General features: G+C 35.2%; 1 protein-coding gene across 2 annotated transcripts in view; it reads right to left on the bottom strand.

Annotated features, from left to right (window-relative positions):
- Positions 1–7327: 7327 nt before the first annotated feature.
- The window catches only part of LOC140060142 (D-aspartate oxidase-like), a 29943-nt gene continuing 14660 nt past the window's right edge, over positions 7328–22610 (bottom strand). For both annotated transcript variants that reach the window (XM_072106228.1, XM_072106229.1), the window contains 10 exons: positions 20963–21178; positions 20631–20742; positions 20122–20201; positions 18851–18916; positions 17610–17664; positions 17341–17442; positions 16652–16716; positions 15805–15922; positions 14934–15032; positions 7328–13406 (listed from right to left, as the gene is read on the bottom strand). In XM_072106228.1, coding sequence (XP_071962329.1) covers positions 13287–13406; positions 14934–15032; positions 15805–15922; positions 16652–16716; positions 17341–17442; positions 17610–17664; positions 18851–18916; positions 20122–20201; positions 20631–20742; positions 20963–21156 — 1011 coding nt within the window. In that variant the 5' untranslated portion in view covers positions 21157–21178 and the 3' untranslated portion in view covers positions 7328–13286. The remainder of the gene's footprint in view (positions 13407–14933; positions 15033–15804; positions 15923–16651; positions 16717–17340; positions 17443–17609; positions 17665–18850; positions 18917–20121; positions 20202–20630; positions 20743–20962; positions 21179–22610) is intronic.

Raw genomic sequence — 22610 nt, forward strand, 5'->3', positions numbered from 1 at the left:
AAGTCACAACTGCTCACGACTTTCCGAACGCCTTTCGGTCGCTATTGTTTTACGCGACTTCCATATGGCTTAGCGAGCTCCCAAGACGAATTTCAGGAGAAAATTGGAGAACTTTTAGACAAATGCGAAGGTGCAGTAGGTATAGCAGACGATATTATTGTGTATGGTACATCCGAACATGAACATGACCGAAACCTGTTAGAATTCATGAAATTGGCAAAGGACTATGGCCTTGCTCTTAACTCTAAAAAATGCCTGGTAAAGACAAACAGAATTAATTTTTTTGGACGCATATACACAGACGAAGGTATCCTACCTGATCCAGAGAAGATAGAGGATATTTATGAAATGCCAGAACCCCGTGACAAGCGAGAACTTCAACGCTTTATTGGCATGGTTACATTTATGTCAAACCATATTCCTAACTTGTCTAATAAACTGGCAAGTTTACGTGACCTTCTAAAGGAAGATGTTCCATTTGATTGGGACGAAAATTACCAAAAGAGTTACAAAGCGGTTAAGCAAGCGGTCGCAGACGGCGTATGTTTAAACTACTACGACCAGACAAAGCCAGTGACTTTGGAAGTTGACGCTTCAGGCAGAGGTTTAGGTGCTACATTGATGCAGGATAATCGTCCAATCGCATTTGCTAGTAAAACACTAACGCCGACGCAATCAAATTACAGTAATATTGAACGTGAATGTCTTGGTGTAGTTCATGGCATCGAGAGATTTCACCACTACCTTTTTGGACGAAAATTTGAAATAATTACTGATCACAAACCACTCGAAGTGATAGTGAAGAAACCATTGTGTGCGGCACCACCCAGATTGCAGAGAATGCTAGTCAAGATAATGGGATACGATTTTGATCTAAAATATAGACCAGGTTCGCAGATGATCGTATCGGACGCACTCTCTAGACTTCCAAACACAGAAAACAATAAGGACATTGAATTGGCAATAAGTGTAGATTCTGTACACATTGACCTCATAAACTTCTCACCAAGCAAAAGAAAGCAACTAAGAGAGGAAACTGAGCGTGACAGAACACTTCATTGTCTTAGCCAAGTTATTTATACTGGATGGCCAAATGAAATGAAGGAATTGCCAACAGAACTTCGAAATTTTTGGAGTTACCGAGATCAACTTGCAATAGAAGATGGAGTCATTTTCAAAGGAAGACAGGTTATAATTCCAGAAATGATGAGAAACGATATTCTAAAGCAACTTCACGAATCACACCAAGGTGTGGAAAAGACACGAAAGCTGGCTCGTGAAAGCGTATACTGGCCGAAAATAAACACAGACATCGATGAAATTTGCCAGAACTGTCAGATTTGTCAGGAATATCAACCACAACAAGCAAAGCAACCTATGATTATGCATGAAAAACCCTCTAAACCATGGATAAAGCTCGGGACTGATTTATTTGAGATTGGAAACAAGAACTTTCTTCTAATCAGCGACTACTACAGCAGATACCCTGTTGTAAAACTACTTGGATCTACAACTGCACGATCTGTAATTAACACAACAAAGGAGGTACTAAGTTTATTTGGAAATTGTTCTGAAATATTCTCCGATAATGGTCCTCAATTCCAGCGAGAGTATGATGAATTTTGCGCTGAATGGGGCATTGATCATACCACGAGTAGCCCAGGAGATCCTCAGTCAAACGGGTTCATTGAGCGACAAGTTCGTTACATAAAACCCATCATAAAAAAATGTTTAAAAACCGGCGGAGATATTAACAAAGCACTGTTGAATGTTAGAGCTACACCATTGGACACAGGTGTACCAAGTCCGGCTGAACTGATGTTTAATCGACCTATACCAACATTAACACCAAGTCGTCAAGCAGCAAACAACTCGCAACAAGAAGAATATTGTAGAAAACTGCAACAAGCTACGCAGCGACAAAAAGAATATGCAGATAAAAACACTCATGAACTCCCACCTATTCCTGATGGAAGCAATGTTCGAGTTTATTTATTTTTATTTTCCACAAAGCAATGGAAACCTGCGACGACTGTGGAAAAGTGTGTCCAACCAAGATCATATATTATACAAGCGGAAATGGAAATCTGCTGAGACGAAATCGCGTACATTTGAGGAAGGTACCTCAACAAAATGCCCAAATCAATGGTAGCACAGCACCTGAGAATGTTGTACCAACCTGGCAACCGATAGACCAAAATCCGTCTATTCTGAATATGAGTAACACGCGCTCTAAGAGAAGTGTGAAACCTCCTACGCGTTTAATTGAAACAAAAGAGTGATTTTGGACTGTAACGTGATCTACAAGTTTAAAATGTATGTTCAATACCACTGATTGTTAAAGTTGCAGTTCTAGGAAGTTATGAAACAAGTTGTGTTTGAAGTTTTTATTTTTGAACATTTGAACGTTTATAGTTAATACAGTTTGGAACTTTTTGGACAATTACGGACACCGAAATAAATAACTCTTAGCTATTATTAACCATATTATACTGTTATAAAAAACAGGGGGATGTAGTAATATCATATGTGTATGCTGCCCCCAACCATATAACCATAGCAACGCTACTGCGCACTTAGGGCAGTTCTGATACAACGCCATGTTTGAAAATAATACCAATTAATAGATATATATTAAACATCAAAATAATCAGTAAAACGTGTCTGACAATCATTAAACATCATTCACAGTGTTAACTACTCTATACAATTTAGTATCATCTGCAAACATGCGTACAGAGGAAGAAATAACAGAAGGTAAATCATTTATAAACATAATGAAAAGAACAGGTCCAACGACGCTTCCTTGCGGGATACCACTACGAACATCAGCCCAATCTGAAACACATCCATTGACACTAACCCGTTGTTGTCTATCGTTAAGAAATTCTTCAAACCAGTTTAGAAGTTTACCTCTAATACCCAATGCACTCATTTTCAGAAGGAGTCTATGATGAGGCACACCATCGAAAGCCTTCTTGTAGTCAAGGTAGATACAATCAAAACAATCCTGATTATCAAAATAAGAAAACCAGTTTTCAAGAACATCAAGTAATTGTAAAGCACAGGAACGACCTTGCCGGAAACCAAATTGCTCATAACAAATAAGTGAGTGATGTTCAAGAAAGTCCAATAATTCCTTCCTGATAATTCTCTCCATAATTTTAACAACTACCGAAGTTAAACTCACAGGTCTATAGTTGCTTGGGTCAGACTTCACTCCTTTTTTAAAAATCGGTACCACTGTAGCCCGTTTCCAACTATTAGGGACGGCTCCTTCTTGAAACAATTTCGTAAAAATAATATGGAGGGGGTAGCAAATGATATCCTTTAGTTCGACTAAGATGCGTGGGTGAATACCATCAGGTCCAGCTGTTTTAGTAATATTCAACGTTGATAAAATATTTAAGATTTCGTCACAAGGAAAGCAACTTGTGTTGCCTTCAGGCTATATTATTATATTTTATACCACATTCGGGCCAGTTGTATTGCCTCAAGCTTTTTATGTTGCCTCAGGGCTGTTTATGTTGCCTCCGGGCTTTGTATTGCCTCCGGCCAATTTAGTATTTACTATTTAGTATTGTATTGCCTCCGGGCTGTTTGTGTTGCCTACGGGCTGTTTGTGTTGCCTCCGGGCTATTTGTGTTGCCTCTGGGCTATTTGTGTTGCCTCCGGGCTATTTGTGTTTCCTCCGGGCTGTTTGTGTTACCTCCGGGCTATTTAGTATTTGTATTGCCCCCGGACTAATCCTATCAGCTGTTTTCTCGGTTGGTTGATGGCGTCCCAATAATAACATAAGTTTTAGATACCTTTTCAGATAATGCCTAAAGCCAAACCTAGCCGTTTAGCATCTAAGGCTGCGGCAGCAACCAAGAAATCTATAACAGGTCGTTAGGCAAGTTCGCTTCAAATTGACTACACCAAATTGGCAGCCGGTGATGCAAACATAAGCCACTGACCACCAACAGCCAGAGAATCAGTCACCCAAGGAGCTGACAATCCACTGGTCCCCACAACTAGTATAGTTGATCACGCTTTGTCAATGTCCGACTCAATAGAATTGGACAATAATGTCACGGCAGCCGGAAGAAATAAGATTTGGACTGACACATACATTGACTTAAGGGTACTACTCAACAACGACATAGAACCAACTGGTGTCTCTTTTGTGGTGGTCGAAAAACAACTTAAGTTAGACACTGACAATAACAAAACGAAAGTTTTATGTATTACAGAATGGATGCGTGCATTTACGGTGTACATGTCTATCACCGAGCGAGTGCCCGGCTTTGCTAAAATATTCCAGTAACATTCTCGAGCTCCATGCCTTAGGGAATGTCAACTGGCGATCGTATGATGAGGGCTTCCGAAGAGCACGACAAGGTGGTCGTCTGGAGTGGGAAATCCTCCATCCCGAACTTATGTTAAAGCTAGCGTCATTGGGAAATGTTAACTCAAAAGGTAACTCGCGTTTCCCAGGTCAACAGAATTTTCGTCGGCAACGGGTATGTTACGCATTTAACGCCGGACAACCATGTCAAGCCCAAAACTGTATTTACACCCACGTCTGGTCCATTTGCCGATACCCACATCCCCAAACACAATGCCTTAATAAAAGGGAGTCAGCGGCTAATCCGGGCGCCGAAACAGTTCCTCGCCGGCAATGGTAAATGAATTGAAACGGTTTTTAGTGGGTTATGAACGTGAGCTTTTTCGAGAAATAGTTAATGGATTCTCATTTGGTTTTTGCCTTCTTTGCGCAAATTCTCCTACCCCATGTAGCGGCACTAGGCGCTTTGTCAGTGTCCGACTCAATAGAATTCGGCAATAATGTCACGGCGGCCGAAAGAAATAAGATTTGGACTGACACATACATTGACTTAAGGGTACTACTCAACAACGACATAGAATCGACTGGCTTCTTCTTTGTGGTGGTCGAAAAACAACTTAAGTTAGACACTGACAATAACAAACAGAAAGTTTTATCTATTACAGAATGGATGCGTGCATTTACGGTGTACAGTACATGTCTATTGTAAAAAAAATCACCGAGCGAGTGCTTGGCTTTGCTAAAATATGCCAGTAACATTCTCGAGATCCATGCCTTAGGGAATGTCAACTGGCGATCGTATGATGAGGGCTTCAAAAAGGCACGACAAGGTGCTCGTCTGAAGTGGGAAATCCTCCATCCCGAACTTATGTTAAAGCTAGCGTCATTGGGAAATGTTAACCCCAAAGGGAACTCGTGTTTCCCAGGTCAACAGCATTTTCGTCGGCAACGGGTATGTTACGCATTTAATGCCGGACAACCATGCCCAAAACTGTATTTACATCCACCTGTCGATATCCACATCCCAGAACATCATGCATTAAGAAAAGTCCGGGAGTCAGCGGCCAATCCGGGCGCCGAAACAGTTTCCAAACAAGCACGACTTCCAACGTCGGCAATGGTAAATGAATTGAAACGCTTTTTAGTGGGTTATGAACGTGAGTTCTTTTCAGAAATAGTTAATGGATTCTCTGTTAGTTTTCGAGTTCTTTGTCCAAATCCTAATACCCCAGGCACGCAATCACCTGAATGCTATAAAACTTCCTTAACAAATAGAAGAATTTATAACAAAAGGTTTGAACCTCGGTAGGTTAGCCGGTCCATTCCCGTGTCCTTCCATACAAACTTGTTAGGCGCGGCTATTCACCGTATCTCCATGTGGCGACAGAGACATTCTGAACCTTTTAAGATCTTCGAGATGTTATCGGTGGATTGCGTCTTTGGCGAAAAGTGGTCCGAAAAATCAAAGAGAACAAATTGAACAAGGTAAAACAGCCCAAAGTATACACTCGGAAGCAAAGGATCTAGTGGGTATAGACACCAAGGCCGATCTTACCAGGACAAACATAATATCCGATATGAACAAGAAAAAGTTGTCTATAACAGATTAAACATGGCAAATCTAAAAACCTAGTAGACAACCATTACCAAAAAACTACACAACCAAAAACAATAGTTCGATTTGGTACCAGATTGCTCTCGTTCTTATCAATCCGGGGAAATACAATTCTACATAAACGATTGGGACAAAATTCTATGGATACGACAAACAGTTTACAGGATCGAATTCTATCGTTATGTAAAATCAGACAGCTTCAGACAAATGAAGTTTATCCGTCTTTTTGTCCTATCATTGGGTTTATCGACAGCCCCTGGTGTATTTACAAAACTAATGAAAATAGTCGTGGCTCGTCGGTCAAGAGAAACCTTGATTTTCACTGACAGAATGAAAATCAGGATATGGATTAACTATGAAGTTTCATAGGCTATTAAAGCGATGACAAATTTCCAATGGAATATTTCTAACCTTTTCTTTCATACGATTAGGGAAAAGTTACTTGCCTTTTGTCGATAACCACAAGATAATGATACTATCCAGACTTTCAAACTATAAAAAATTAAAAGGGGAGCCATATCTACATTCATGAAAACCTTACGAGCAAAAGATCAAGTTTACTACGTACTGTAAAGCAAAACTATGCATCAGTGGTATCTGCAGTTTGGACACAAGATGGTCGCATACATACCATAATCACTGGCAGTAACGAGAAAGTTGTTTTATCCAGAACTTCCGATCTTAAACAATTACCTAAATATAAAAGGTAATGTGTAAGAGAATTTTAAATGTCCTAAATTTGTATTGTATTTTATGTAGATAAGATGATTTTAGATTTTATTTGTAACGCATGTAATAAACCATTAAAACCAATTCAATTGTTAAACGAACATCGTACGGGAAGCCTTTTAGACAACGACGTAGACGACGCTGAATTACGTAACGACTCTATTGTTTATCCTGCTTTTGGCATACTATGCAAATTATGCGAGATTGATTGTACAAAGGGTTTTAAAATTGGTCATTTAAATTTCAGAAGTCTCTATAATAAGGTGGACCATGTTCGGAGTTTACTTTCGGAATGCCGTTTCCATGTCTTAGGAATTAGTGAAACCTGGCTAGATCAAAATATACATAATAGTGAACTTGCAATCCCAGGATACCTATTAGTTACAACAGACAGAAATAGACACGGAGGTGGGGTGGCTATCTATGTAAACGAAAATGTTGATTTTAATGTCATTGACTTTGGTGAAAATACAATTGAATCGGTATGGATAAAAATTAAGCCGGTTAACACTAAACCGTTCGTTATAGGTAATGTTTATAGACCACCAAATTCGTGTACTGGATTTGTTGATATAATGCATGATCAAATATCTTTTATACTAGATAGTATAAGAGAGATTATTGTTGTTGGTGACTTAAATTGGAATATATTTGATAAACAGCATTCTCGGAACATTAAAACCCTCCACCAAATTTTCCAATTAAACCAGTATATTAAAACTCCAACGCGCGTAACGGAAAACAGTAGTAGTTGTATTGATTTAATTTTTTCAAATAGGGATGACTTTATAAGCAAAACTGGAGTTGTACCAATTGGAATTAGCGATCACTCATTGATATATGCAATACGTAAAAAAATTAAAATAAAATTGCCCCCGCGTATTTTACATACGAGAACCTTCCGGAAATTTAACGAAGATTTGTTTATTTTTGATCTTGCATCTGCTCCGTGGAGTATTTGTGAGGCGTCCGAGGATGCTGACGAGGCTTGGGACATTTGGAAACACATTTTTACTGATATTTGTGATATTCATGCTCCTATGGTGACGGTCAGGAGGAAGGGAACTGATATTCCATGGCTTACAGACGAATTTGTTTCCCTTTCTCGTAACCGTGATTATTTAAAACAAAAAGCCGAAAAAACTAAGAACATAGATGATTGGAATTCTTACAAAAAGGCAAGAAATAAATTAAATAATTTGTCTAAATCACTAAAACGCGACTATATAAATAATAAATTAAAGGATAATGTTAATGACACTAAAACATTATGGAAAACCATGAAAGACTTTTTACCCAATAAAAAGAAACAAACTAAAACAACTCTCAATGTAAACGGTAATGAAATAAACAATCCAACTGATATTGCTAATCATTTTAATAAATATTTTTGTTCAATTTCTAATGAACTTGCATCCCATTTTAATGACAACCAAAACGATATTACCGTTGAATCGTTATCACAATTTCAACAACGTTTCAACTTTAAAGATATTAATGGAAATGAAATTGAAGCTTTGTTGGAAAAGTTAGAAATTGGAAAAGCTACTGGAATTGATCGGGATTTCCGCTAGGTTACTTAAAATTGCATCTTCACAAATTTCTCAAAGTCTTGCCTTTTTGTTTAACTGGTCATTAAGATCTGGTGTTATTCCAAGTGAATGGAAATGTGCTAAGGTTACTCCGCTTTATAAAGGAGGATGTAAACATGAACTTAACAACTACCGTCCAATATCTGTTATACCTATTGTTATGAAAGTTTTTGAAAGATGCATCCATAATCAAGTTATGAATCATATAAATGAGTTTAATTTATTATGTAAAAATCAATCTGGTTTTAGGTCGTTACATTCAACTTCTACTACACTGATAGATGTATGCAATTATATATATATATAAATATTGATAATGGCTTGGTAACTGGAGCAATTTTTCTTGACCTAAAAAAGGCGTTTGATACGGTAGACCACGATATTTTATTACGTAAATTATGCACCTTTGGAATGATAAACACTGAGCTTGCATGGTTCAGTAATTATTTAAAAAATCGCAAACAATTTGTTAATTTTAATGGAAAAAAATCTGAAATTTTAAATGTCAACTATGGGGTACCACAAGGCTCAATTCTTGGCCCTTTGTTGTTTATTTTATACATAAATGACTTACATGATAGTGTTGATGGGATTTGTAAAACCGTCCTCTATGCAGACGACACTGCGCTTTTTTATGCATGTAAATCAAATGAAGAGCTTACAACAGTTTTAACTGAACAGTTGGAAAATGTAAAACAATGGTTAGATAAACATAAATTAACTCTAAACATTGATAAAACCAAATACATGCTTTTTGGTACTCATGCACGTGTTAATAAAACAACAGATGAAACAGTAATTTTTGATAACATTCCGATTGAGAAAGTTGAAACGTTTAAATATTTGGGACTTACATTTGATGAACAACTCTCATGGAAAGTACATATTGATTATATATGTGCAAAACTATCAAAAATTCTATATCTATTTTATAGATTGAAAAGTTTTACATCTCCTAAAATTATTAAAAGATTATAGGCCTACAATGCTCTATTTTTATCACATATTGACTATTGTTCACCAGTCTGGGGTACTGGTTCAAACGCCCATATTTTAAAATTGCAAAGGGTACAAAATAGAGCTGCACGATTAATACTAGGTGCTGATATTCGAACTCCTGTTAGACAAATGCATTATGATTTAGGTTGGCTAACAATTAAGACAAGAATTGAATATCATACAATTTGTACAATATTTAGATGTTTACAAGAATTTGTACCTTCATACTTATGTGATGTTTTGCAATATATTAGTAGTGTACACAATATTCAAACCAGAAACTATGAAAATAATCTGTTGTATTTGCCCAGATGTAACCTCGAAATATACAAACGTAGTTTTGTTTATTATGGAAGTTCACTCTGGAATGGCCTACCTTATGAATTAAGAAAACAAAACAATTATAACCGTTTTAAATCACTTCTTAAGATTCATTTATTGTTGCCGGTGGTCTAGGATGGTTCCAGTGAAATATATTTAAATATGGTATAAAAGTTATAATAATGAGAACATGCATTGAAGTTTAGTTTTCAAATTTTGTTTAAATGTGCCGTAGGGCCCCTCGGAAGAGCAGTTTATTTTATTACTGAGAGGGCTACCCTACTGAAAGAAAACGAAATAAAATAAAAATAAACATATGTTATATTATCTCGATATAACAAGGCCTATTTTTATGAACTTCTGAAATGTCTTTATACACACCAACTAGAAAGCAGATCCTCATATTGTTTATGGGGCATTCCACACAATTTGGTCCGTGAGTTGAAAAATTTCATTTGCCAAAGTAGATATGTTGAAGTTTAATAAATATTTTTTTTTTTATATGCTAACATTTATTTTTTCAAGTTATTGAATATTAAATATGATATATTTGGCGTTACGGATGGGACATTTTATAATCTAGCTAGTTATTTCATAAATTATTATTTAACAGATATAGTTACTTTGTGTCCTTATTGTACATAATTAACTAATTTTTAAAAAATATTTGTTTATTAATTTCATACAGGCCTTTTACATTTAAAATTTCCCGTCCGCGACGTTTGAGTGGTTTTTTTTACATTTATTTGAAAAGTAATAAAAAAAAATTGCTATTTATTTTTCTCCTCCTAGGGGTTATATCTCTTCAGATTATAAAAATATTTTTTTTGACATTTTCATATTTTGGTGAAAATATTACATTTCAAAAATATATCGTTACGGACGGGACATTTTGTTACGGACGGGACATATCATTATTTTCACAATTAACAGGTGTTTTTTTGTAACTGTAAGGTAGATTTTGGTAGCACAAATGAGTTAATTGTTATCTATTAGACGGTGACAAGGCATTGTGGTTGCATAACACAATAACAATAAACTTAAAGAACAATACCCGGGGAAACTTTTGAGCAATAAACAAAGTGTTGTTGATCAATTAACATAAAATAATTAACCTTATACATTCAGGCAGAATTCAACTTAAATCATTCTTGTTTAAATGTTAGTCATGAAAACATACTGATCATGGAAAACGCAAAGACTAGTGCAGAAAGAACAAGAGCTTGCAGAGTGCGTATACGAAATAATATACCAGCCTGTGAAGTGTGTCTTAAATTAGACCGAAAACGAAAGGAGAGAAAAGCAAAAAAAAAAACAACGACAAGTTAACTGAATTTGAATGGGTAAAGAAGGAATGAAGAGCGGTTAAGGAAGAAATTGAGAGAGCTGAACGCAAATGAAACAAGTCTCAAATTGTCAACACAGTGTATGGTAGCAGAAGCAGTTATGGCAAGGCCAAAGCTCGTGCAGCCCTTCCTACAACTCCAAACAGACAGGCAACAATTGTAGATGGTATCGTTGAAGATATGACGCCCACAAAACGTAAGAGAATTGCGGACGTCATAGACAAAAGAGCTGCAAATCGTCGCCTTATTGAAGGATACACACAATAAAGAAAGAAAAGATTCTCTTACAGAAGATGATTTGACAAAAGTTGTGAACTTTTATGAACAAGATGATATTAGTCGTATGTGTCCAGGGAAGAAAGAGTTTGTGTCGGTTGAAACAGAGACAGGGCGTGTCCACAAACAGAAACGAATGATGATGATGATGAACATCAGTGAAGCTCATCAGTTATACCTTGCTAGTGATAGTGAAATGTGGACTTTCAAAATTAAAACTAGTCAGAGAGACCATGAGGTGTGTTTATGCCGGTATCATGAAGATCTCGAGATGTTGATTATTGGGGTCCGTAAAGTTGTACCTACATTGTAGTTTTGAAAGTCACAGTGTGCTCAATGGATAATGAAAAATGTATTGATCGCCAGTGTCAAGACTGTGGTACCTCCCTCCTTATCAATTTGTTTAATGATGTTGACGAGAATGCCTTTGTTTCATACTATCAATAGGTTACAGAAGATGGGCGAACATATAAATCATTACTTAAGACTGATCTTTATTCAGCAAGAGAAGGAATGGTTTCCCAGCTACAGAAATTTGCTCGTTATGTTTATAATGCAAAAAGACAACACATGGAGCCCAAAACCTTAAAAGCACAACTGGAACCCGGTGAAATTATATTACATGAAGATTTTGCTTTGAAGTATCAAAGAGAAATCATGTAGGCTCACTGGTCCTGGCGTTACACTACTAACTGCCATTATTTACTTCAGACTAGACGAAGAACTCAAGCATGTCACGTACACAGTAATATCAGATGAAAATACATGAAATTATTTGTACCATTCCACTCATAAACATTTAATTATTTGTATACTATTCCATCATTATTTCAGCCATTATCAGCCTACTGCAGAGCGAAAACCTCCACAAGCTGAACCTTTCCTGTCCTGTGCAGCTCTCATCCAGGATATGCAAGCAAATGCTACAATCGGACTTCTCTATTGCCAATATATGCCCTAAAATGTTATTTATACTGAAACTGTAGGGGTCTCTTTATATTTGGAGTGATCTCCCAGCTAAAAATACAATATCCGAATTTGGCTATACTGTACAAAACACATAGATGTGCATAATTTTACTAATTTAGACTTTGCTACTAATATAGGTCCTTTTGATTAACTAATGGTGGAAAATGTGTTGCCAATTCACAAAGGAATATAAAATGCCACACAGAAGTACCTGCCATTGCATACTATAGATGCCGATGATTATCTAATTCGCTGTTCCGCAACCTATGGGTCGCGACCCAATGTTTGGGTGGCGAAAAAAAATTGTTTCCGATACTGAACCTTTTTATCAATTGTACACTGATCTATATGTGAAATGCTCTCAGTTTTGTAGAATCTACAACACTGTTGACTACATATGTTGACTCGCGGCGAGTACCGTAGTGTACACACAATTGGGAATCGACAAAAGGGCAATGGACGCTTTTGACGCATAGTTCGTTGTTAATATAAGTGGGGAATCCCCTTTTAGGATGTGGATTTAATAATCTTTAATTTAATAATAATTTTTCTGTAGTTTGTAAAGGAGTGTGTAACTTGACTGAAAACCTGCGAACTTTTACAATGAACATTAGAATAATAGAAAGAACAATATAAACATGTCCATCCCAAATTACACTCATAGCGATGTTGTTCAGGCCCTAGCCAGGGGAAATCTTTATGGGTCAGGAGAACCTCTTGGCATTAGCATTGAATGCAAATGTGTTTAGAGGCGGAAAAAGTAAGCTACGATCGTTTTGCCAATTGCGAGTGTGCTATTATTAGAGTGTCATTTCCGGCCAACCGGAGGTGCCATTTATCCTGATTTTTAAGTGTAAGAGTACCATTTCCAGCCATCTAGGGGTGTAATTTAACAAATTGCCACAGGCCCCCACCACGGGGGTTTAAGCTAAAATACGCAATGTTGGGTGGCGAGAATTCTCAAAATATGATCATGGGATCACGGTCAAAAAAGGTTGTGTAACGCTGATCTAATTAGAACACTCTGTCCAAGTTAGGACCTCTTTATCCTGCTGGTTACATATTACATACATTTTAGTGTATATTGAACAATAGTATGTTATTGTTATCTATAGTCTTGATTGCACTGTATTCAGCTGCAGGCATTGAAGAACTAATTGTGAAGCATCAACTGCACATCCCCAGTGAAGGGTAATGCCACGAGAAGAATGTCCATAGTTGTGTACAACCTTAAAATGGAAAAACATAAAAGATTATCAAAAAACAACTTTCTTATCTGGATGACCTCTACAGTCGGAAAATGTTCTCCCAGAGGGCAACAGTGGAAGATGATCCCATAAGTGATAGTGACTGTGTGACTTCAAAATGCCTTTTTATCGAAAGAATTTTGGTGACCAATGTTGTGTGTGTGTGTGACAAAAACTTAAATAAGCTAAGAAACATCCAAATTCAATCCATCGATGGGGTTCATGTTAGGATTAAGATTCATAAAGAGGAAAATAGTCTCCAAATAAAGAACATTTGTGCATGTTGTTGACTACAAAAAAGGAGTAAATAACGAGTAGGAAAATCAAGTGGACAGCCTGTAACGTGTAAGGAAAAAAAGATAAGATACTCATTCTTTCTTATACTGTATGTATCAAATGGTGTTAGACAGGGAGGAGTGATGTCTCCCCATCTGTATAATATGTATATAAATGATCTTATCATTAAGCTTAGCAACAGCAAAGAAGGGTGCGAGTTAAATAATATTAAATTTAACAACCTATCGTATGCAGATGACATGGTGCTTATATCACCTTCTGCATCAGGGTTGCAACATCTAATTATAATTTCTGAATGCTTTGCGGCAAAAATGATATTGTTTACAATGCTAAGAAATCATCTTGTATGATAATCTGTCCTAAGTCACGGAGGATTCAATTGAAACCTATTATTACCATTAATAGCAAAAGCATATCTTGGTCATGTTATATCATAGGATTTATGTGATGAGTTTGATATAAAGCGGCAATACAGATCTTTGTGTATCCGAGCCAACTCCTTGGTCAGAAAATTTAGTATGTGTTCTATCAATGTGAAATGTGTTTTATTTAGAACATATTGTGTAAATATGTGTTGTGCTACATTATGGTGCAACTATAATCAAGGTACCTTGTGATCTCTCCAGGTATGCTACAATAATGGTTTAAGAATGTTGTTGCAAAGGCCTCGACATTGCAGTACCAGCCTCATGTTTACGGAATGTAGAATTCCCTCTTTTTATGAATTGTTAAGAATATCAATATATAGCCTGATGTGTAGACTTAATGCAAGCAAAAATATTTTAATTCCAACGATTATAAGCAACGTCTTAGTTAAGTCGAAGATGCTCTCCAGATGGAATGCCATCCTGAGATGAGTAGTAGTAATTTTGTTTATTTTATTTATTTCATTTATATGTAATTTGCTTTCTATGGACCAGAGTTTCCGAAATAAAAGATTGAATGAATGAATAACATTTGGACAAATTGCAAAAGATAATCATAAGCGAATTCTTTCACTATCCTTAAAGGTGGCAACCACAAACATATACACAGATGCTCTACATAAACAAAGTCTGGAATGGAGTTGTAATTTGACCATAGAAAAAATCTAGACAAGTGACAGCTGACCAGGATACTTGTTAAATAAGTAGCCGAGCAACATAACCACCAAGCCACAACAATATACTAACATTTATATAGGTGTACAACATATACAACCAAACAACTTACATTTACTTTTTTCCCATTGACAACTATCACTTCTCGTTCCAGGCGTACCTCTGGTCTCCCTGGACGCAAACCTACCCACTCGTTTATAATATGTGCATGCTAAAGGTAAGTAAATTAGTATACTTTGAATTTTAAACTATATATATATATATATAACATTGAAAAGCTTATATTGTTTATTCCAGGCCAAGGATAAGGTGAAGAGCAAACTCAAAATACTACAGTAGCATTGGAGCTCCAACAAGAAAATTGTTCATACATATCAGCTGTTTTTAGTTGCGTGCAAACGCGACTCTACAGCTCATTATGTCGGTCGGTAAACACTAACTCAAATTTGAGCACACGACTGCAGCCATGTATATTTTTGGTATTTTTGAAATTTTATGGAACTTTTCCCCAATAGGGTGTAATTAAGGTGATCATGTGATATCTTTGTGCTCATCATTGGCGATCCACCCTCTCGTGATTATTTTTTACAGGTGAAGGGGATATTTTAATATGCTCTTCAACTGGTGATCATGTTTTAATAACCACCAGTATAATACTGGGTTATAAGAGGTTATTACTAAAAGAAAACATCAAATTTAACAAGAGCTGAAAGAAATGGCATGCATTCAAGAAACTTATACCTGCTTTAGGTCTGTTACACTGAAGCTAGGCCTGTACTGTAGTCTAGCAGTAAGTTTATTTCTGGCACCCAACTAGGCCTACATGATGGTGTGTCACAGCACCTGCATAAAAGGTGCTTAGGCATTAAAGTTCCCCCATTACTTAACTATATTCTGCAAAGTGAGCACTACATTACATATGTTTATGTAGTTGTGTCCAAAATGAGAGTTTCTACAATATGCAGAGAAAAATACACACTTACTTTAAGTGATGGATCCATCTTACAAGCCCTTTTCCATATATTTTCTCTGTCCTGGTGATTTATTGATAAATCCCAGTTATCATGTTGGTACACTCCACCAACAATAACATCATTAGAACTAAATTAAAAAATCACCAGTACTTTTGTTTGGCACAGTATATATTTATGTATGTACTATAAAATAACAGTTAAAACAATAATTTCAAAATTTAAAACCCAGGAAGACTTGACCCATGAGCTTGTTTCGGTCTATTTTGGAGTTCGGTTTGCAATGATTTACATTTATTTATGTTCCTGAGTACTAAATATGGTGTAGATATGATGGCTCGTGGTGACAATTTAACTATAAAAGTACATAGAAAATGTATCTTGATTGTGTAACTCATAAATTAAATGAAGCCTTCCATGGACTACAGTTTTGTAACAATTTGGTCAAAATATGTTCAGTAGCTTGGACAAATTCTTGACAAACGGAAAAATAAACCAAAGAGATTGCATAACCTCTTTGGTGGAGGTATTAAAGTTAGGTTTATTAAATTCAAATAATTCAATTATATCAAGAATGGATTCAAATTCAACTCTACAACACTATGAGAGTTTTGTTTATAGAGTAAGCATGGCTTCTCCAGCAACTCGAAATCCAACTTTTATAAAATTAGAGATGCAGGCGAAGGGGTGTCAAAAAGGTAAGAGTGGGAAGGGGGATGGGTTAAAATGGCTTAAAACAGCTTTTGATGACTCTATCCTGCATAATTACAATTATAGCCAGGGCTGTTTAATTCTTATGAATCTATTTTTCCCTAGAAACTTCTTTGAAGTAATCAACAATAAAAAAAAAAAGATTTACCGTGGAAAGATGTATGTCATTTTATCGTGGTCATAAGTTGCTATTTTAATCCAAGGTGCTTTGACCTGTTAAAAATGGTGAATATATTAAAATCTAAAATTTATGTTCTTTCTATCACTAAAATCCTAAAACAAAGTAACTATTTTACTTTTAAATGTTAAGAAAGTTTGACTCTATTTTAGGCTATGTTCACACGGATTGAATTACTTGGCGTATAAAACAGTTAGCAGTATCATAAAATTAAAAAAACTGCAAAGAAAAACGTAGGTGTTTAGGCAACACCCAATGGAACAACATCTTTGTATACTTGACCGTTTCTACTAACCTGTAACTAATGACACTGATGGAGTTACAGTGTGAAAAGGGCCTTAGTATTAGACAACTATAAACTCCTACAGTAATGCGCCAACATTCAGTATTTATTACAATATGACTCAAAATTTATACAGCAACATTTTTCATTGCTGGCTGTTATTATTAATTAAAGAAAAATAGTTTTTAGATTAGTAAAAGTATCGGCATGATCTGCAAACTTCTTCTTCTTGAAGACCAATTGTTTAATTAAGTTTTCGAGTTCTTGATAGTTATGTTCCCCAATTTGCTAGTAAGGTTTTATTTTACAAAAACCAAAGGTTTGCTAGTGGATAAAAATGTAAATTTATAGCTGCCTTCATAGTTTAATAACTTACCCTAAATATCTGACCACGGACCGGTTTAATGCTATCATCATGAGCCAACTGCCTGGCACCTAAACCACTACAATTTACTATCACATCATAGTCGGCAGCAATCTATTAGGCATACAAAGAATTAATTATAGAATTAAGGAAATACAATTACATAAGTTTAAAAAATAAAAAAATACTTTTAAATGAGTTGACATGCCTACAGAATTAAGGGTGCATACTGCAAATTAAAAAAAAATAAAATTGCTCTTTTTTTAAAGGAGCTTTTTTACCTCATCAAATGAGTTGACATGCCTGTGCAAAACATTCCCTCCTTTTAATTTGAATCTAAAAAAAAGATTTTAATGTTTTCATGCTTTTCTCACACTTTATTTAACTTTGTTTTACGAGGTCAGCTCTAATCTAACCCAACAGCTACACACTGTAAAGCAGTACAAATGAATATTTCAACATAATTAATCATATATTTTATAAAGTAATCATATATCTGTATCTTTATTCATACAAAAACACGATAGAAAATAAAGCAGAAGCAGCAGAGTGGTGTTTTATTTTTATGGAAGAACGTATGTACAGCGATGTTCTATTATTATAGGAAAGAGTCTTTAGGTGTTATGTTGGCAAGTATACAGTTTTAGAAAGACTTGACATACAGATACGATTTCGCCCCCTTTTAAGGGAATTATTCTGTTTTACAGAAAGTCCACTGAACTACAGTACAAGGGAGTAGAATAATTCCAAGGTGGAAGCCAATATAGCTAAGGTACAATCAATAACTTTGTTTTTCATTTCTTTTCGTTTCACTTTATTCCAAACTTCATTTGCATAGAAAACATTACATTACAATTTCTGTTTGTAATTTAATTCACAAACTAAACATCTGAGTTGACTTAACTAAAAATGCTCATACCATATTTTATGAAGCTTACAGTAGATTCAACAACAAAATACTATTGTTTGCCGAATGTACTAAAATGGGCTTACACAATAACTTAATTCTTTTATTGAAACTATATACCGAATTTCTCATAATCCTTGAAATTACAAAGATTATTTCTTTATTTAAACCCAATTCATTGTGGATCAATCAGAGGAATGCCTTTATGGACATCACATTTTAAAGCTTTGCTTATAGTGATGCCCGATTCAATCAATCAATATATAACTTTTGCTTATAACCATGTTCATTTGTAGGCTGTTGCCAATATACAGTAATCTTCCTAAACACTACCTGCTATTTTTGATACTTACAATATTATATGTATTCATCTTTTCCATTGATTGTAAACCTCTAATGAAACTTTGTATTTATTCAGTATTTTATTATTCAACTTCTTTTTCCAATAAAAGTCAATATAAACAATTAATTTTTATTATTATATTACTGTAAATAATTGTTTTTTGTTGTAAAAATCACTATAAATACACGTTATTATGGTTACCATTATAATACTAAAAAAAATGTACGATTGATTGAATAAAGTTCACATATATACTGTCAACATGTACATACCTTTTCATAAGCCACGGCAAGTATATTTTACATTCAGTGAGATAGGTCAAAGAACTCGTACCATACCTGTACAGGAAAATTATCAATTTAATGTATATACAGGAAACATTTACACAAATAGCTACATAGGGTACAGTTACATAGTATGTTCAGATTCATTGAAATGCTTTTGTAAGAACAGGTCACATTATAATTATTATATAAGTGTTATAAGACTTGACACAAGTGTCATAGGTTGGGATTGAATTCAAGAGTAAATAAAATTGAATAGTTGGAGAAACAAAAAAAAAAAATGGTTGCATGGACTCGTTAATATAACCCATGCTTGCCAATAACCAGTTTTCAAAATCCTCTTTGTTGACTCAGCTTGTCAAAACTAATTTAACAGAGCTTGCCAAAATTAAGTAATAACAATATTTGTACTGGTATTAGCATGCAACATGTAAAAGCATTAGTTAAGCAAATCCAAAGGCAATAGTGATAAATTGAGAAAGCTGTGGTGGCCAATGGAGATACAAATAAAATAAGCCAAAAAACAAATTTGCAGTGCTTTCGAGCAACACTAGCCCTTCATCATTTCAAGTCTACATTTTTTAAAGCATAGTTAAGCAATATATGACTAACATCCCATGCTCAAATATAATCCCATATTCTAATACAATACCACCTCATAATTTTAAGCAAATTTTTAGAGAAAGCCTTTGATAAATACAATATGATAATCTCACGCCCACAAATATTCTAGATTTTATTTGAATTTGGCTTAATCCCGCCATGACGATGAATTCGCATCAAAGTATTATTTAACTAAAATGTTTATAAACTGATCTCTGTTGCTTACTTTTGTTGGGTTTGTATATTTGTTAAAATTTGTTTATATTATTATTTATTATTATCATTTGCTATTAAGTTTATAAACCCTTCTTACTTATTAGTGAATGGAGTCGACACTCTGAAATTGTATAAATTGTCAATAAAAATACTACATCCTTTCACATTCATCAACATATGCATTAGCAGTTAACAATAGAATGCCAAGAGATTCGCTTGTTGGAGATAGAGAGAGACGGTGGGAATATTAAAAGCAACAAGATCATGCTTAATAATATCTTTAAAACAGAGTTTTTGACGTACGCTTGCACGAGATGAGTCAGTGAATCCACTATAGAAAATATTTGTTGGTAGCCGTTATTCCTCCTGACGAATTACATGATTCTACTCTATATGAAACACATACCTAAATACTGATGCATGCAAGAACCATACTGTACCTATATCCACTCCCAGGATATAATGCTTCAAGTTCTTTATAAGAAAGTTTTCTACGGTCGATATCAGATGCATTAATACACTAAAACAATGCAGGAGAATAGTATTTGAATAATGAAAAGTTTACTATAATAATACAGTAGGAAGGTGTCTTGTAAAAAAATGGGCCTTAAAGACACTTTTCCCTAATAGTAACCTACGAACATCTACTGCAGGCCTAGCTATAGGCTCAAATTAAAGACCATCCAGAATAGAAATTTTACGCAAGCTACTTAACCATGGAACCGTTTAAGACAGTGTTTAATGTTTTTAAATTAATAAAAAATATATTCAAAAATCAAATCAAATTGCAGGGAAAGTGTTTACATTTTGTATTTGTAGATATACTGTATAATGTTATCTCTATTCAAGACAAAAACATTCATTATTAACTAAGTGCATTCAAATATCATTTACAAACAATTGGTTGTTATAATTCGCACATATTAAATAATTTCTACTTGTAACTTACATTAGTTTCTTTATCATAAATATCAACCGTAAAAAATTGTTGAACACCAGTTAGATGACCATTCTCTTTGTACAATTTCTGCCCATACATGTAGGTTGAAAATCCCCATTTACTGAAACAAAATCAATCTATTTTTTATGAAAACAAAAACTGGAACTTCAATTCAATCTCACTTTATAATTATTATTATAAAAGGCAGAGCTGCAACTCCGCCTGCACTTGCGTGTTGTACTGAAGAAGTTGGGGGGTTGTGGCTCCAGGATTTTCATACAACCAACACAAAACGATCTCAAAAGAGCTCAGAAACATCTAAATAATAACAAAATACATACTATAAAAGTGAATCAGGTTGATAATTCCAAAATACGTTTACTCCTGCAGCACCATCACTTGTTGTGAACGGAGTAAACAGGTCTGCAACAACCGTTACTTGTAGGCTAGGCGCAACATCCAGCAGACGTACAGCTGTTGACAGCCCGATAACGCCTGCACCAACTACACAAACTCGTTTGCCAATCTTGCTCATTTTGTTGCTGATGTTAATCCGTCTGTTTGAATCATAATAGAAAAAAAACCTATTCAACATAAAATGTGTATTGCTGCACTGTTGAATCTTTTTGTAGACAATTCTATGTCTAATATTAACTGGCCCATTGTTGTTTAGGTTGGCTAGGTCTGATCCCATGAAATTGTGGAATTATGTAAAGACTGCTATTAACCAGTTTTTTTTGCATCAGAAACAGGACCTTATTGCCATAAATGGCTTTTTAAAAAGAAAATTAGATCATTAGGTCAAGGTCATTATGTCAATGGCAGCAACTTTATCCTGTAAGTTGCCCGAGACAGTAGCCCAAAGTGACCACTAAAAAATGGTGTTATTCATGTCAAGAGCCACATGGCTAATTCCTTTTGCATTGTCACACATTGGGATGCACAAAAATACCATTGACAGCAACTTTATCCTGTAAGTTGCCCCAGACAGTAGCCCAAAAATGCCCGTTGGCGTTGGGCCATACAAGATTTAATTATGCGAAGAGCCAAAGAGCTAATTTCTTTTGCATTGTAACTGTTACACATTGGGATGCACAAAAATACCATTGACAGCAACTTTATCCTTTAAGTTGTCCCAGACAGTATCCCAAAATAGCCTGTTGGGCCATACACGATTTAATCATGCGAAGAGCCACACGGCTAATTCCTTTTACATTGTAACTATTACCAGTTGGGATATACGAAAATACCGTTGTCAGTAACTTTATCCTGTAAGCCCCAGATAGTAGGACAACAATTTCCGATTCCGACGAAAATACCATTGAGATATAAAAAATACATGTGAGCCAGCAGCAATGTTTTCCCCAGACATTAACCCAAACATTTACTATAACACTAAGATTTAGGCGCGCGTGAAGAGACGACTAATTCCACTTTACATACTATACACTTTAATACGAAAATACTCATGACAGCAACTTTAATCTCTAAGTTGGCCCAGACAGATTTCATCATGTGAAGAGCTAACATGGCTAATTCTTTTTTTTATTTGAACTGTACACATACCTGGTAACATTCATGACAGCTACAACTTTATCCTGTTAGCTTCTGAATTTTTTATGATATCATAACTCAAAAGCACTGATCTAGAGTTTAGTCAGTGTCCAGGTTTCCTAACAATAACATGCAATTCGAAAGAATAGTGCAATACTAAACGGACTTGCTTTAGTACAGTATTCCTCTATCACTATATCTATAAAGATAGAAGGGCCATCGCTACCACTAAACACTGACAGGAGAATAAGAGCTGGGAAACGTTATATTTGATGTGATGCTGATAACTTAAATGAAGCAAAGCGAATAATGTGGCCTGTAGTCGGATTTTGGTTCTGATACAGCATAGATACCTCCATGGATACAGTATGTAAGCAATCCATGGAATGATGATGGGACAAAGAAGAAGAAGACGATCAAATTTTTTTAGTAATT

Source organism: Antedon mediterranea, chromosome 10 (genome assembly GCF_964355755.1).
Source record: "Antedon mediterranea chromosome 10, ecAntMedi1.1, whole genome shotgun sequence".
Taxonomy (NCBI): Eukaryota; Metazoa; Echinodermata; class Crinoidea; order Comatulida; family Antedonidae; genus Antedon; species Antedon mediterranea.